This window comes from Trachurus trachurus, assembly GCF_905171665.1.
Source record: "Trachurus trachurus genome assembly, chromosome: 15".
Lineage (NCBI taxonomy): Eukaryota > Metazoa > Chordata > Actinopteri > Carangiformes > Carangidae > Trachurus > Trachurus trachurus.
Window position 1 is genome coordinate 24,625,713 of NC_139906.1, and position 16,963 is coordinate 24,642,675.

The window sequence follows — 16,963 nt, forward strand, 5'->3', positions numbered from 1 at the left end:
TGCAAACATTTGGAGCTCCTCTACACCATCGACAGACTCAGCCACTGTGGATGGAAACACAGACACAGGTCACAATAAAGTATCACTTCCCATTCGTGAGCTTAGAATTATAAGGTTCTATCTCCATTTTTTTCAAAATTGAGTTTTTTGCATAATATCATCCATTAGTGGTCTGTTAATGCCTGTGTGGTGTTATTCTTATATTTTCAACATTTTTTAAATTAGTTATTCATAAAATAAAAAGGTTCTATCAACCAAAACACAAGCCGAGTTGGAACTTTGCTCAATATCTCGGAACTACCCAAAACGGAGATAGAACCCTATAATTCTAAGTTCACGCATTGCTGTTTCATTTTACAAAACAAGCTTTTACCTCCTTGAATCCCAGTTCTACCTCTCCAGAGCCATCCTTGTCCAGGGTCTTGAAGGTGTCTGTTGTAAATGACAGTAAACATCACAACTCTACATGATTTTGTCATCGACAGCTGGATACAAATATGCGTTGACAAGGAAAAGGACTCACTGAAGAGTGACTCTAAGCGAACCAGGCAGCAGACAAAGTTGTCAAAGTCAATCACGTTTGCCTCACTGTAGCGGGCCACGATGATCTGGTGCAGAGGGTTGTTGAGAGAGAAACCTGTTGAAATGCAACAAGATGAACTGAGTGATCAGATGTAACAGAGCGGAAGGAATGCAAATAAGTGGCAGTTTATTAATGAGAAGGAACGATATAATGACACAAACTTACCAGCATCCTCAACAGCCATCCGCATCTCAGAGGAGCTCATGCAGCCACTCTGGTCCACATCTTTCCCTTTGTACAGGTCCTAATGGAGAGCCCAACCCCATTGACATCTGTTATCACCTTCCTACTTAGAATCTAGTGTATGTTACATGTGTAATGTTAATGCCAGGACAAACCAGGAACAGGAACATACCAAGAACTGCTCAATCTTTGTCCACAGGATCTTAAATTCTACCAGTCCCAGCTTGCCACTTCCATTTTTCTTTGAAGAACGTGTTAAGGAAAATTACAATGTGCCATCACACAGAGTGATGTGTGATCTCCTGACATGACTAAAGAATGGGAAATGGGAAGGATACATCCAGCAGGTTGACCATGTTGTGGCAAGTCGACAGGCTAAACCCACTGGTTTTGATGTCATCTCCTGCAAATGAAAAAAAAAACACAGGGATACATTGCTGTGAGTGAATACACACACCGAACATGCTTGAAAGAGATGGGGTTTCTTACGCCTCGTCACCACTCTGTTGAGGATTTTCTGCAGCTCAAACACAGAGATCTCCACATCCTGCAAAACCACATGACACAAACACTGTGTAAGTCGTCAGGGAGACCATGAGGGGAAGGAAGGATTAAAACTTCAGCCTACTCACATGTCCAGCAAGCTGTCCAAACAGTCTCTTGAATCTGTCACTGATGTCATCTTTATCGATATCAATCTGGAGATGACAAGGTTATATGATCTATTGTATTCTTAAAATCTTCATTTCAATTGACATATTAGAAAGCGTACATCAAGGGATGTGATTTTACCTCCTCAACATGGCACTCCACTGGATCATCAATCTCTCTGAAAGGCAGAAGTTAAAATGATCATTTTGAATGCTGCAATTAATAGAACTCTTCACTCGGTCACATTTTGACAATTTGTGAAACAAACATACTGGAAATCAGCCTGTTTCTCAGAGAACACGCGCACGTAGAAGTCTCCGTTCTTGTTGGGCTCAAAGGTGGAGGGGATGATGAGGTATTCTCCAGGGGGGAGACAGAAGCGGTTGCACACTTCCCGCAGGTTGATGAAGGTCTCGGAGCGTGCTGCCGAACAGTTGTACTGGAAGAAGTTTTTCTTCAGGTGCACCTGCCTTTTGCCAGAGAACTGGGAAAGGACACGTACAGTACAGTGTAAATAGTTGCGTGACAGTTTGAATTTTGATGGCTGGATAGTGAGCGACAGTGCAACAGCTTGATACTCATTTGTCATGAAAAATGAAGGCTCATTAAGCTCCTTCATCTTGGCTTACATACCTCCTCAGGAAGCTAGAAAAAAAAGATGAAAAATCGAATGTAAGAATATGTGAAAATGTTGAAAATTCTCTACTGAAGCAGGTTTTAGCGCTGACAGTGTCGTCTGTAAGCTTCTTACTTCATAGATGGCAAAGCCAATGGTTTGCATGTCCTTCCCCATTTTCCTCATTTTCCTCCTGTTCTTCTGCATCAAGCCCACAATGAAGGTGCAGCCCTCCTCCTCACCATCGTCAGGGTCATCGTCCACATCATCCAGCTTGATGACAAACTGAGGGTTCATCCAGAAGGAATCTAGAAAGGAGAAGCAAGGGTTTGTTCATGACACATACTATATAGCAGTGCAGGGTTCAAATCTGGAACAAAAGACGGGGAAACTGGTTGTACTTGGATAGTTTCTGCAGCCACCAGCTGACACGCCTCTCCTCCACGTGTCTTCGAACTCAGTCTCTGCCCATTTCTTGTACTCGCCCGTGAGAGCATCAGGGGTGAGGTTGCAGATCTCAAGGCGTGAATATTGGCGCAGGAAGTCAGAAAATGACATCCTTTGGGGAAAAGCAGAGTGTGGAAAACGGAAAATGACCAGCTTTAATGCAAAAAACTCTGAAATGCTGGGGTTCACCACCTTATCCATCCTATTCAGATACATGAGGTGAATATTCATAAACTTTTGTTCAGTCAGTGTGTGGATTTTGTTGGAGAAAAGCGGATTGAATGAGATTTACCAGAACTCTCCGTCCTCAGCCCGGTTGGTCAGCCTCTGTCGATCCTCAGAGCTCACATATCTCCATTCAGAAGAGCTAAAAAAAGAGACAGATGGAAGATAAACTACAGGGTGTGCACAAACAAAAATAAATAGGCCCAACTTGGACAGTGGTGAGAGTCGATTATGGTCCAAAAATTCTTAAGGGCCAATCCAGCATTTATCACTATGAAGTATGACACTAATGAAAAATATGGAAAATATGAGCTTTTTTCCTTAAAATGTCAACATTTGTTTAATTTAGAAAACTAATAATATAGAGATGACAAAGCATAATTTAAAAAAAAAAAGGAATATAGAGAACCTATAACCCTAACTCCAACATGTGCAGCCCCCTGAGGGAGGTTTCTTACTGAGTGGTGTTAGTGATCATATGTGCAGGCTTTAGGACTGAAAACTCAGCTTCTGGGATGCGGCTGCAAATAATCAGTGGATTTATGTTTGTCAGCCCTCAAGCCCCAAGCAGTTTCCTGCCCTGCCTGCTCACAAGCTGTGCCTCTGCCCTGCTGGGAGCTGAAGGCAGTCAGGACAGAGTTGTCAGCTGGTTGTATGGCCAGACAGACATGCTCCTCCACCCACAGCACAAAAATAAGCTGTAAAGTCAGAGTCTGTGCAACAACATCCTTTCACAACAGGATTTACCAGCCTCTCCACTGGGTGTGTCCACATGTCTCCGTGTGTTGCATGCACAGTGAATTAAGAGGCCTACTTTATATATTATATTGCAATTTGACTGGAAGGTCTTAACGTGTCTGAACAAGAAAAGAGCGGTGAGTTGAGAAAGCATGTTAATAAGAAGTGTGAAGCAGTAAAATAATAATTAAATTGTTGATTGATTCTTATTACACAAACCACAAAACACAGCTGAAAGGTTGAAGGATTATAAAGTTACGACAACACTGGGAATTTCAAAGTCTGCACACATGGCAATCCAACCGAACAGTGTAGAGATATCCCACTCAAAACCACAACCGAGGAGGTCAGGGGATCATCACCAACGTCATGAGCACACATCATGAAGGAACCATGAATGTCTTTCACAGCTTCGAGATAAGTGTTTACTGAAATCAGCCCCAACTGTAAGCATTTTAAATCCAAGTTAACATTTCTCTTTTCAGTGCTTATGGCTGAGCTCTTTTAAAGAACCACTTGCACCCGAGCTCTTAATCTTGGATTTGCACTGTAAATCCTATTAATTTTAATACAAATCAATATTTCATGCTGCAAACTCATATTTCATGCTCTATTTTAGTCTAGTTGTATATATTATATTATATTATATTATATTTTCCTGTGCCTTCTTTTATTCTTTTTTCTTGCTTTTAATTGCATGTGTAATGTTTCCGATTTCTACTGTTTTGGGTTTTATTTTAATTTTACAAAATTGCACGTTTTTTTTTCTCCTTCCAGTTTCCAGTTTTTACTCTTAAATGTTTTGTCTTTATGTACAGCACATTGAGTTGCCCCTTGGTATGAAATCTGCTATATAAAGCTGCCTTGCCTTGCATTGCCTTACCAGTACAAACTAGTAGCTACATAGCTAGAGCTAATATGAGTCAGTTTATTGGATTTCATGTCATCAAAACTCTCTGAATGTGTCCAACACTCACTTGTCACTCCAAGCTCCATTCCATTCCACCTGACCCCACGGGTTTCTGATCCTGATCAGTTTCTCCTTGTCTCCTCTGTACTCCACCTGACACAGACGTATGAAAACATTGGGGAAAAGGCTAACTCTAAAAGCAATAATGTAACCATTTGTAGTATCGATTACAATGGCATGTATTTGCCACAGTGGCCTGTGCAACCACATACAGTACTGTGTATTAGCACTTAACTCACCTGCTCTGCTGCTGTCACTGAGTAGGCGTGACCCTTCACCAATTTGCGATGTGTAACAGCTTCAGAGTCAGATGCACTAGTGATCTGGGATGGAGAGGAACAACTTGTTAGGTAAAAATAACCACATTTAAAGAAGTGGAATGCAACCATGCTACACGAGAGCAAGAAAATAAACCCAAACTAACATCAATGGAGCATCCCAGAAGGGAGCCTCTGTCCAGGGCCTTCCTGATGATTTTGAAGAGATGGGGAACTGGCCTGCTCAGCTCATGTCTCTCAGCTATGCCTCCAGTGAAGTCCTCAAAGCCTTCAGTGGTGCTGCCTCCAGAAAGAGCCTCATAGCATCCATTCAGCCTGAAGGAAAAATGGATTCATGAAAGACTGGAGACATTGAAACAGACAGAAAGGTATCCAGAAGTTATTTTCATCCATACTTGGCGTAGGCCTTCTCCAGCAGGGCACTCCAAAACTCTGACCCCTCCTCAGAGTGAACAAACAGCAGCTCTCCATTTCTGGTCGGCAGACGGTCATCGACCACCACATCCACCCACTCGCCAAACTGCCAGAACTGAGAGCCACAGAAATGGGACACAGTAAAATCAAACCTGTCTCTCTTCCATGTTATTTGTAAAAGAATGCAGCTGTGTCACAGTGCTCTACCTCAAAGTGAAAGATGCCAGCATAGTCATCCTCAAAGCTTTGGTCATGGGGGACAACCCGAGACAAAACCTGTTTGTTGAGAGTCAGAGAGGCGATAGCTGCCAGGAGCCAGCAGTCACCTGAACACAATCAAACAGTGTTAGAATAAAGGCAATTCCGATCTCATCTCTCATACTCAGGAGATTTCATGCTCCGACATGTTGTAATCACTTTTAGTCCCTGTGACACATCTCCAAAACACAACAGGTATGTGGTGTCCACAGGTATGCACACACACACACACACACACCTCAGCTGTGATGTTATGGCTCTCTTGCATTACCCACATTGCTCAGCAGCAGCAAAGACAACTTAGTCTCACCCACACATGCATCCATCAGGCAGGATGAAGAGAGTTGTTATAAGGTGCTTTGTGCACAATGACAGCTGAAGTCAACTCACAGGAATTTGCTCAGCTTAATTTTAGACTTTTAGAATTCATTTAAATGTAAAACGACAAAAAAGATAAGCCTGCAGATGACAGAGGGAGGTCAACATGAAGAGCTGTTATTGTGCTTGTATCTGCCAACTGTCACATCTAAGATATGCATGCAAAGTCATTTGAATGTTTTTGGAATGGTTGGAGATGGAAATATAGGGAAATAGATACTGCAAATATCTGATTGTGCAACAGGCTTGTGTGTGTGTGTTTCTCTCACCCAGTGCTCCTTGACAAATATCAGTCCTGGTCGCATTTTCAACTATGAATTTTGGATTGGAACACAGCTCCTGTAGAAAAATGAAGAAATCTGTAAAACCCTCTCATCCACCATCATAAAACTATGATGGGACATTTTCATTATCTGAGTGCTGACACGCTGCAGGAAAACTGTATTGAATCACATTCACATTAGGCTTTGACAATACAGGACTAAAGTTATAATCAGCAGATGTTTCCATCCACCTTCTGTACCCACCGTGGGTCTCTCCCAGGCGATTCCCCGAACTTTGTGTGAACTGGGCCCCAGTTCATCGAAGCCTAGAGATGAAGCCTCAGCCTCAAAGCAGTCATCCTCAAACAGCCGCCCTCTCACCAGACAGCTTCTCCTCAGCGACTCATAGTCCTGGTTCAGGTATTTCACTGCATGAGAGTTTGTTCCGACCCCATGTGCTCGCTCTCGGTTGTGCTGAAGCTTGGCTGCGATCCCTGACATTTTGCACTAGCTGGCGCGACGTGGTCCACTCTGCCTGTGACTGTGACAGCCAGCTATGTCTGTGTGGTTTGACAGGCTCTGTCTTTATATATGCAGATCAACTGTCTCCAGTCCACACCCTCGCCAGACCAGACAGTTTGCTCTGGCTCACCTGTTTCATCCAGCCCTTTGTGCATCTGGCTTTGATTGTCTGCCTATAACTGGACCAGATGTAGCTCACATTCTGAGTACAGAGCAGCAAATAGAGCGTTCATATGGGTTGCTGTAGTGGTAATCAGGAAGGTGCTGCAGTCAAATTGTGAAAAAAAACAGGGTCCAAGGCAACTTTTCTCTGATGTATCAATAAAAAGCCTTTATTTGGCAGCTAGTTCATATACAACCAACATGTGTCGACCCACATGGCCTTCATCAGGTATACTGCAACAATGCACACAGGTGACCTAAATTGGGACCAATCAGGCATGGGTGAAGTCTGTGTTCCAATTGGTTGTTTTTAATGTCCTAATATGAACTAGTGGCCAAATAAATAAAGGCTATTTATTGATACATCAGAGAAGAGTTGCCTCGGACCCTGTTTTTTCACAGTTCAGCTGACATTCTGCTGAGCTGAAACCTGAGCTGGTCCACAAAAATTTGATGGGGTTAAAACTGCAAAAATTATTTCTTACTAACATTTATAAGCAATGAAGGTACAGTGAGGCACAGACTATAATATTTCATAAATTTGTTTAAATTTGAACCAGATAATTTGTGTGACCTGTTCAAGATTTGATGAATAAGAATAGTCCAGAGGCCATAGTTTCTTAGTTTCTTTATTATTATTATTATTATTATTATTTTTTTTTTTTTTTTATTATCATTTGACATCTTTTCCCCATGTAGTGCTGTGAAAAAGTATTTGCCCCCTTCTGCCTCCTTCACTTCACGCAAACAGGTTTGTAACTTCTTGATTCAACTGCTCTGGTAGTGATCAGGCCTGGCTGTGGACAGTGAAATTGAACTCAGCTTTCCAAAAAAATAGGTTTATCACAGTTAGTTCATGATTTAACAAGGGGGGCAATTAATCATCATTAAAAAAAAAGCATTATATTTACTTGGGTTATCTTTGCCTAATATCAAAATTTGTTTGATGATGATTGTAAACAACAAGTGTGAGAAATATGCAAAAAAAGTAAGAAATCAAGAAGGGGCAAATACTTTTTCACGGCACTGTACATGTTCAGCAAACCTCATTTAACATTATTAGGAGATGTAGAGTTTCTATAAAATGAAAAACCAACAATCCTCAATCCCTAAAATTCCATGTGAGTTGCAATGCATTGATAACTAACTGAAGTTTGTCGTCCTGCTGATGGGTCTTTAGTTGTGTTGTCTGCAGAGCTAGTAGATGGCCAGGCACAGCCACTGTAAAAGGAAACACAACGGTGAGATGAAAAAACTAGGAGTGGCATCCAACCGGCAGCTTTTGTTATTCTCTCACGCACCTGTTGCATGTCCAGCTCGATCTTCCTGGAGTCAGCTTTTTCCAGAGCCTTAAACATTTCTGGTTGAAGGAGAGACACAAAAATACTGGTGATGTAAACAAGCCACGGCCCTTTGATACAGATGAATAAGAGACGCAGTGTGGTGAAAGGGTGTAGCCCTGTTTGCTGCTGACACTCACTGAAGAGCATTTCCAGTTTGATGAGGCAGCCCACAAAGCTGTCGAAGTCTATGGCGTACTGAACATCAGCGTAGCGACAGACGATGGCCTGCAGCACAGCGCTGTTGACATGGAAACCTGTCATAGAAAAAAGAGCATCGTTTCCTGTTGTTTTTTTTTTTGAGTCAGTATCATAGATGTGGATTATTCCTGATCCTGGGGAGGTTTTAGTTTTTTAAAAGGGTGTCAGGTATGAGCTGTGTAATAATGGAAGCTTTGCTGCACAGCCTCGCCCACACGCTTGTATTGTTACTGTGGCAAAGTGTAGATGAATGACACCCATGTGCAGGGAGGGAGTCCTCTAACTGGCTTATCCAGTCCCACATGTTACACATAATAACACACAATCAGTTATGCCAACATGCTTTTGTTTGCTTCTGTTCAGTTGTCAGTATTCAATGGGTATGCCTATATATTTTTAAGGGTTTGCTGCATTTTACTGCAGAAGATTCCTCACATGATCCTGTCTGTTACCTGCTTGAGTGGCAGCGTCTCTCATCTCGAGGGAGCTCATAGTGCCAGAGTTGTCCGAGTCGTGAGTCTTGAAGATCTCCTATAAGCAGCCATGAATTGCGTTTACAGGTGCAGACAGATCTTGACCAAAATTAATTTGAAGTCAGTTAGATCTTACCAGATATTTCTGGATTTTGTTCCAGAGGCGGTGGAACTCCATCAATCCCAACCTGTTACTTTCATCTTTCTGGGGAACGTTAAGGTTGATAAAAAAGCCCAGCATGTTAGCCCTTTAATTAGTCATTTAAATGAGGCTATAGTGCAACTATAGATCAATAAATTGTCATAGAGTGAGGGTTTTTGCAGATTTGAGACTATTTCTCAATGAGTGTTTTAAATTCTTCATGTGTAAAGAGGATACATCCAACAGGCTGACAATAAGCCGGCCTGTGTCAAGGCTGAATCCATCAGTCTTTATGTCAGACCCTGCAAGACAGTGATAAAAAATAATCAACTCATTGAAAATAATATGTTAGTGAAAATTGTTTATATACTTCAGTGAATCAAATCTACTCACGGTGAGAGACGACATTGTTCAGAATTCTAACCAGCTCAAAGACAGACACCTCCATGTCCTGTTTGATATCAAAGTGTCAATTTTAATTTGTAATCCTCATTTAGAGCTACGTGTGTATTTAGCTGACTTGCTATCTGTTCTCATGCTTCTCTACCTACATTGCCAGCAATCTGCTTGAAGAGATGCTTGAAATGAGGATCCACCTCACTCTCAGATATCTCCTCCTGTGAGGAAAAAGACAGAGACAAGTATGTGTCACCATTTTCAAGTAAAATAATATGCTCTTTTCAATGCAATTGAAAGGTGGAAATTAGCAAAAAACAACCTGGCTCAAGGCATCTTCTCTTGTTTTACAAGATTAATGTTTTTGTGCATTGTCCCTGTTTTAAATAAATAAATTCCTAATTTTCAGGCATTGTGAAATGGATGTTAAATTCAACACAATATATCAGGCCTTATTTTTAAAATTAATGTGACCAGAAAATAACATTTCCTAAAGAATAATGTAAAATGGGCACACATTTTCAGTGTTTTGTATTGATATGTTGATCCCTATGTATTTGTGGTTTAAAACTAAATCCTGGTTGGACAGTGGTTCTGAGTGGACTGAGCTTTAGACAATGAGTTTGCATTTCTCTGTGGACTGATAACTTTGATACTTTCATAGTATTAATGTAGAATCTAATTCTGCCTTATAATGACAAAAAGGCATAGAAGTATAATTTAATACAATACAGAACCTTCTAAACAAGCAAAGACAGTTCATCATCCTTTGGATTTTCTTACCTCCTCTATTTTAGCATCAATGTCCTCCTCCAGTGGACTAAAAATAGAAAAGGACAATTTGAACACGCTCTGTTGAAATGTAGAAATACCAAGTGGCTACTCGGTTACTCAGTTAATCTGAAATCGGAGCCTATTCTGAGCTTTGTCCACTAGATGGCTGTATAAACTAATGCTCTCCATTACCACACAGATACCTGGTTGCAGCCTGTTTCTCTGAGAACACCCTGAGAACGAAGCTGCCGTTCTTGTGAGGGTGAAAGGTGGAGGGGATGATGGCGTATTCCCCTGGAGGAAGTTTGTAGCGGTCACACACTTCACGCGTGTTGATGAAGGCGCTGCTCATGGCCACGGCTCTCTGTCGCAGCAGGACGTCAGGGCCCAGATGAACGTTGCTGCGGCCTTTGTACTAAAGATTAGAGACTTTTATTACTGGAGTGACAGTAAATTCACAAGTGACATGCAAGCAGGAGATCATTACTGGTGTGTACCAGGACAAATACAGACCTCATCTGGAACCTGTGAGAAGGAAGCAAAGTTTTAGAGAACATCAGTTAGTTTTTCGAAAAGTCAAATCCAGTGTAGGTTTTAATGTCATAAATAATATCAGATTATTCTCAGACACCTCATAAATGGCAAAGCCGATGGTCTCGGGCCCTTGGTCAAGCTTCTTCTGCTTTCGCCCATGCTTTTGCATCAGCCCCACTAAAAATGTGCATCCGTCCTCCCCGTCCAGAGGGTCATCGTCCACGTCCTCCAGACGCACCACAAACTGTGGGTTGGACGAGAACGTGGCTGGAACACATTGAAAAACATTTACATTTATATGAATTAGTGTGAGTAAACGTCTTGCTCAGATGTTATCTATGTATGGTTTCTCTCTTACCCGGGTTGTTGCGGCAGCCGCCAGCAGTGGAGCCCACCCTCCACATCCCCTCAAACTGGTACTGGTTCCAGTGGCTGGTGTCATCGCTCTTGAGTGAGTCTGGGGTCAAGTTACAGATCTCTAGCCTGGAGAACTTCATGATGAAGTCTGAGTAGGACATCCTGAGGAGAGGGACATACTGTTTGTCTCCTCAAAGAAAACACTGTTATATCACACATAATTGAAAGGTTAGAGGTTGCGGATTTACCAGAACTCTCCATCTTCAGCCACATGGTTCAGGTTTTGTTTCTCTTTTTCACTGACATATTTCCATTCACGGGATCTAATTAAAAAATGGGGACAAGGGGAAAGATGCATTTTAGGGAAAGCCCGAAATTAACCACGAGTAGCTGATGGTTAATGAATATAAAATATATAATATTCACCCGTCACTCCAAGGCCCCATCCACTCCACCTGACCCCAGGGGTTCCTGATGCGAACCAGCTGAACCAGCTGGCCTTGGTAATGAACCTGTAGCAGAGAGCAAGGGTTGGAAAAGGAACTTGTATGTAGTATAATGACAAGAGGAAATAAAGTTCAGGTGTACCTCCTCTGCGCCGGTGACCGAGTATGCGTGTCCTTTTACAAGTTTGAGAGCTGTGACTGCCTCCGTCTCATGGGAACTGGTGATCTGGATGTACCAAGAACAAATGTTTAATCCTGATGCCATCAGCGCAATGATTGTTGGTTTCTGTGGTCGAGGATTGACATGCAAATCAGTAGGAAAATCAAACATACATCAATAGAGCAGCCCAGCAGTGAGCCCAGGCGCAGGGCCCTGCGTATGATTTGGAAGAGGTTTCCTGGAGCTTTGTTTAAGACGTAGATTTCTGCGATTCCTCCTGTGAAATCCTCAAAACCCTCAATAGTGTTTCCACCTGACAGAGCCTCGTAGCAGCCGTGCAACCTGTTAGACAGAGAGGACGTTGGGTGAAGAGATTCACCAGCTGTAGCCTGGACATAATGTTATTAACAAAAACAAATGCAGGTATAATCCATACTTAGCATAGGCCTTCTCCAGCAGGGCACTCCAAAACTCAGAGCCCTCCGCTGAGTGGACAAACAGCAGCTTTCCATCCCTGGTGGGCAAACGGTCGTCAATCACCACATCCATCCACTCTCCAAACTGCCAGAACTGTGAAGAAAACATTCCCACCAATTTACAGGTCAAATATGAAACATTAAAGCGGCAAGTTGACTCACAACACAAATGATTTTTTCAAACTACAGTATCATCACATAACACCGTCTGTCTGATGTGTTAGGTACAATTCATCCATTTTGGATACAAAACTAAACATCATCTCAGCTCATCTTTGTTGCTGTTGAAGAAAACTGACACAAGTTGCTTTCACATATTGATCAGAGGACAACTAAGAAATATGGTAACACTTTACTTGAAGGTCTCATGACGTTGTTATTAAGTGTCATTCAGTTAACCCAAACCCTAACCCTACAAACCTGGGTGTTATGACATTGACATAATGTTTATGACATGTTCATGACTGTGACATGTCACTCTTATGACAGTGTCATGTCACTCTTATGATGAGACCTTCAAGTAAAGTGTTACCAGAAATATTATCAGAACTTATCTGCACTTAACAAACAAAGCAGCATGTGCGCAGGGCCGTTGCTAGGAATTCTGGGCCCCCTGAAAGAATACTAAAGTGGGCCCCTGCCCCCTGACTTGTCCACTTTTTTTTCTTAGACTACATATTATCATGTTTTATTAACTTTGTTTTGATGCTAATGCAGCATTACTATAAGTATTAGTCAGGGTCTTATGCAGAATAAATCAGTCATAAAGATTAGACTACTGGGGTTTTTTGTGGGCCCTACTGGGCGCTGGGCCCCTAGAATTATCATCACCTTTCTCCCCTATACAACGGCCCAGGTTGTGCGTTGTACTGGGGTCAGTGTTTGTGGTCTGATGAATGGAGTTTTTGACTGACCTGGAAGTGAAATATCCCGGCATACTCTTTAGTGAAACTCTGTCCAGGAGGCACCACACGAGCCAGCACCCGGTGGTCTAGGGTCAGAGAGGCTATCGCAGCCAGGAGCCAGCAGTCACCTGCACAACAAGAGCAGATGTTTGCTTTGAGACAGGGCAGCAGCATGACGCTCTCACCACAGTGCGACAGTGCCGTAAACAGCTTGTGCCAACTAAGCTCTTCCTTTTGCAATCAAATGGGTGGAGGCTTTCTTCCACAGATATTTACACGTCGCTTCTGAAAAGACAAAACACTTACTCATCCACCCACTTACCTAGAGCACCCTGACAAATATCCGTCCTTGTGGCTCCGTCATCGATGAACGTAGGGTTTGAACACAGCTCCTGAGGAGAACAGCAACTACAGTCAACATTTTTCTTAATTTTTTTGTCTTTATTAGATATGACAGCAGAGTGGATGGTAGGAAACAGGAAGAGAGATCGGGGGAAATAGACACACAGTAAAAGATCATTCTGAGTCAAATCCTCAATTTCCTGCACAGAGCCCATATGAGATGTTCTCTCTGTCCACTCACCCACCAGAGCGCCCCACAAAGTCAAATATAATTTATCAAATGTTTTGTTTTACTACGGTATTTTAAGTCCAGTATCACACTATTGAAATAGAATGAGGAAGTACCACTTGATTTCTGATTTAATGACTGGGTTTAAAAAACAAAACAAAACAAAAAACATTTTATGTTAGACACAGAAGTATCACTATGAGGAACAAGAAGTTAGGAACCTAAAATAATTTTTCTTTTGTTCTGGGATACATCTGTAACACTTTACAATAAGGGTCCCTTAATTAACATTAGTTAGTACATTATTAAGCATTAATTAACTGTTTACAGATATACTAACAATAATTATTATGTATTACTTATATAACAATCATTATTATGTATTACTTAGGATTAGGAAACACATTAATGCAGCCTATTAGTAAGCAGTTAATTAATGTTTACTACTCAAAGTTAGTTAATAAAATATTAAGTAATAATAAAAGTTGAATAATCATTATGTATGCATTACTCATTATGCATTAATTTACACATTAGTTTATATATTAATGCTTAATAATGTACTAACTAACGTTAATTAAGGGACCCTTATTGTAAAGTGTTACCCTTACATCCAAATCACCTTTGTTTTGTTTATGCAGATGATTAATAAATCCTCCCAGAACACTTGACACTGCTTTGATTAAAATTTGATTGGATTTTAACAGTGATTTTTCAAGTTCTCTGATCCTGATGAAGTCACACCTCATCTTTTCAATGTCTGGACTTTGCCTCTTCTCCCCAAATTCCTGCTTTAACAAGACAGTATTACAGTAGAAACTGTGTATTGCTTTGTGTCTGTTTTCAGTGGCCTCCTACCGTTGGCCTCTTCCACACCACACCCCTGATCTTGGATGAGTACGGCCCCAGCTCGTTGTAGCCCAGTGACTTCCTCTCAGCTGGAAAGCAGTTGTCCTCAAACAGACGTCCACTCTTCAGACACTGCTGACGCAAAGTTTTATAATCCTGATGTAGGAACTTGACCGCATGCTGGTTGGTGCCGACGCCATGTTCCTTCTCCTGCTGACGGGCCAGACGCGCTGCTGTGGACGTCATCCTCACTTCCTTACTTGCAGTGCAGGATTTGGACCCTGGTGACCTGTGATGAGTTGGTTTGTGAGCTGATCCTCCACCAGCTGAACACAATCCAGATATGTCTTTGTCTCAGCCTCCTTTATAGCTGCCACAGGTGATGGGATGACAGGGTGGGATCACAGACAGGGAGGGGCCTATAATGGACAGGTGAGGTGCACAAAGGCAGCAGCAACCCTAAGCAAATCTGCAACGAGATGGTTGTGACCACAGCTGAAATACAAACAGGGACACACCTAAAGGCAAATTAAAGCACCATTCTCAATACCTCACTTTTTATTTAGGCTGTGTGTTTGTGATGGGCAATGTCTTGAATATATTGTCCTCTATTTCAAAAGCAAAAGAAGCAAACTAGATTCATGAAAAAAAAATGAAAGTGGCATTCTGTAAGAATCGTTAATAAAACTTTATGGATAAGATAAAAGGTAGAGGTGTTATTCTTCTCCAAGTTGTTGTTAAGGATTACATTTAACACACAGCTGAGGGTTGAGAAATTGAGGCTTAACTGTAGCTATGTAATGAACCAACACTTAAACTGAGAAAGACTTAGAGTGGGATATAAATGATGTTGCAGCACTAAGCCTGGGAGATATCTGCATGCCGTCTGATTTGGAGCCCATCATGTTCCAAAGTGTGACTTTGTATCCTTATTCTTTTCTGTGCAAAGAAGCAAAGCTAATCTTTAGTCACACAACCTCAAAGTCAGTTTCAACTGGTTCAATTAGAAGCAACTCAACTGGAGAAGCAACATGGAACAATGTTTGTTTTAAATGATGACAAGTTGTGTTTAAGTGTCAGAAAGTAGCACGTACACTAAATGAGGACTTGCATATTAAAGGTAGTGAATGGTAGTGAATCCACACTTGTTAAATTTTCCACAGCATGGAGTTGGACACTCGTAAAAAAGACCTGGTCATGTTTAAAGGGCTGTGGTTCAGTGCTGGGGTTAATGAGATTCTGTGCACAAATACTACTGAACGTAAAAAAACAAAAAACAAAACAAAAGGCTTCATAAAGAAATTCTTATGAACATTTCTTGTTTGCGGCGCTGACTTTCCTTTGAAGTGTATTCCTCACTGCCAGCCTTCCACACCCAGCGGACACATGCACTATCATCTTAGATAAGGTAACCAACAGTGCATGCAAATGGCACTGTGGGAGGTTGGTTGAAGGGTGTGTCAAAAACCACTGGATGAGTGACGTGTGTACACACAATATTACAGGATGAGTGTCAATATTAAAAATATCATCACATTATGTGTATGGTGCTGAGTTGAAGTGGTAGCAGAACAGTAGCCTACATTTGATTCAGTGAATGCAAACTTGAGTAACTTTGTTATAAATTGCAATTAAGCATAAAAACACATTTATTTTCTTAGCTATTGTTTAACCATTGAAACTACTCTGCAGTGACTCTGATGAAAAAAAAAAAAAAAAAAAAATATATATATATATATATATATATATATATATAATGACATACAAACCAGCATAAATGCTCTTAACTGTCCAATTATGGTTCATGTCTCTCTGCTTAAATATAATTAAATACCAGTATTGATCGAATATATTATTACTGAATTAGATGAATTATACATTGAAGCCTCCTGTGGTGCTTTTACCAGCTGATACGCATCACCCATTGTTACTAAGTAAAAGCTAATGCAATATTTAAATGCAACGTCGATTGAACTTCTATTATTTGTTGCCTATTCTAAGTGGGTTTGATTAAAATCAGCATAGCAGAACATGTAGGGAACAATTTACTGAATAAAATGTTCAACGTTACAGTTGCTCACAAGTAATTTGTGGTATTTGTTGTATGGGTTAAATCATTCTAAATTAAATACCAACCAAATTTAAAATGACACCTTTGAGCACTTCTGCATCTACAACATGTTATTAATCTGTTTTAGGAATAAAATGTAATTTGCCAAATTGAACAGATGGAAATTAATCTTAAAGCAGAAGTAAGCGATCCGGTCGTTTTGGCTAATGCTGCGTTCCAGGCAGGCTTTTGAAACCGTAAGTTACAGCTTCAAGTCACAATTTACGACTTTGTAGCGTTCCAGGCAACCCGCAACTCGCGTTTCTCCGACCTGTTGCCTGTGAAAGTGCACTATAACGGCCACTCGTAACTTCCGACCCGTGAACTCGCACCAGATCGAACTGGTACGACTTCACCAGGTCGGAAAAACACGAGTAACGGGCTGCCCTGAAGGCACCATAACTTCTTGTCAGCCGACGGAGTTAGCAGCCCCCACCCTCGTCATGGATCTATTGGTCCTCGTCCCTATGTCACCACATTCACACGCATCCCTTGGCTGCATACACAGCCCTTTATGCCATTCTCTCTCCTCATTGGATAA

General features: G+C 41.4%; 2 protein-coding genes across 2 annotated transcripts; both read right to left on the minus strand.

Annotated features, from left to right (window-relative positions):
* Positions 1-20: 20 nt before the first annotated feature.
* LOC310998014 (calpain-2 catalytic subunit-like) lies at positions 21-6,505 on the minus strand (the record flags this gene model as incomplete). The annotated part of the gene is made up of 21 exons (XM_083987899.1): positions 21-44; positions 374-432; positions 524-637; positions 749-827; positions 939-1,007; positions 1,105-1,169; positions 1,256-1,313; positions 1,399-1,464; positions 1,559-1,595; positions 1,690-1,901; positions 2,051-2,062; positions 2,169-2,341; positions 2,435-2,592; positions 2,773-2,847; positions 4,421-4,506; positions 4,653-4,736; positions 4,838-5,006; positions 5,087-5,220; positions 5,313-5,431; positions 6,011-6,080; positions 6,269-6,505. The coding sequence occupies 21 exons, from the start codon at positions 6,503-6,505 to the stop codon at positions 21-23; spliced, it is 2,100 nt and encodes a 699-aa protein (XP_083844025.1).
* Positions 6,506-7,635: 1,130 nt separating this feature from the next.
* LOC310998264 (calpain-2 catalytic subunit-like) lies at positions 7,636-14,558 on the minus strand (the record flags this gene model as incomplete). The annotated part of the gene is made up of 21 exons (XM_083988228.1): positions 7,636-7,909; positions 7,990-8,048; positions 8,169-8,285; positions 8,682-8,760; positions 8,839-8,907; positions 9,082-9,146; positions 9,238-9,295; positions 9,396-9,461; positions 10,024-10,060; positions 10,218-10,429; positions 10,528-10,539; positions 10,646-10,815; positions 10,907-11,067; positions 11,154-11,228; positions 11,332-11,417; positions 11,494-11,577; positions 11,685-11,853; positions 11,948-12,081; positions 12,902-13,020; positions 13,215-13,284; positions 14,322-14,558. 21 exons carry the CDS (start codon positions 14,556-14,558, stop codon positions 7,886-7,888), a joined length of 2,103 nt encoding a protein of 700 aa, XP_083844354.1. The 3' UTR covers positions 7,636-7,885.
* Positions 14,559-16,963: the final 2,405 nt, after the last annotated feature.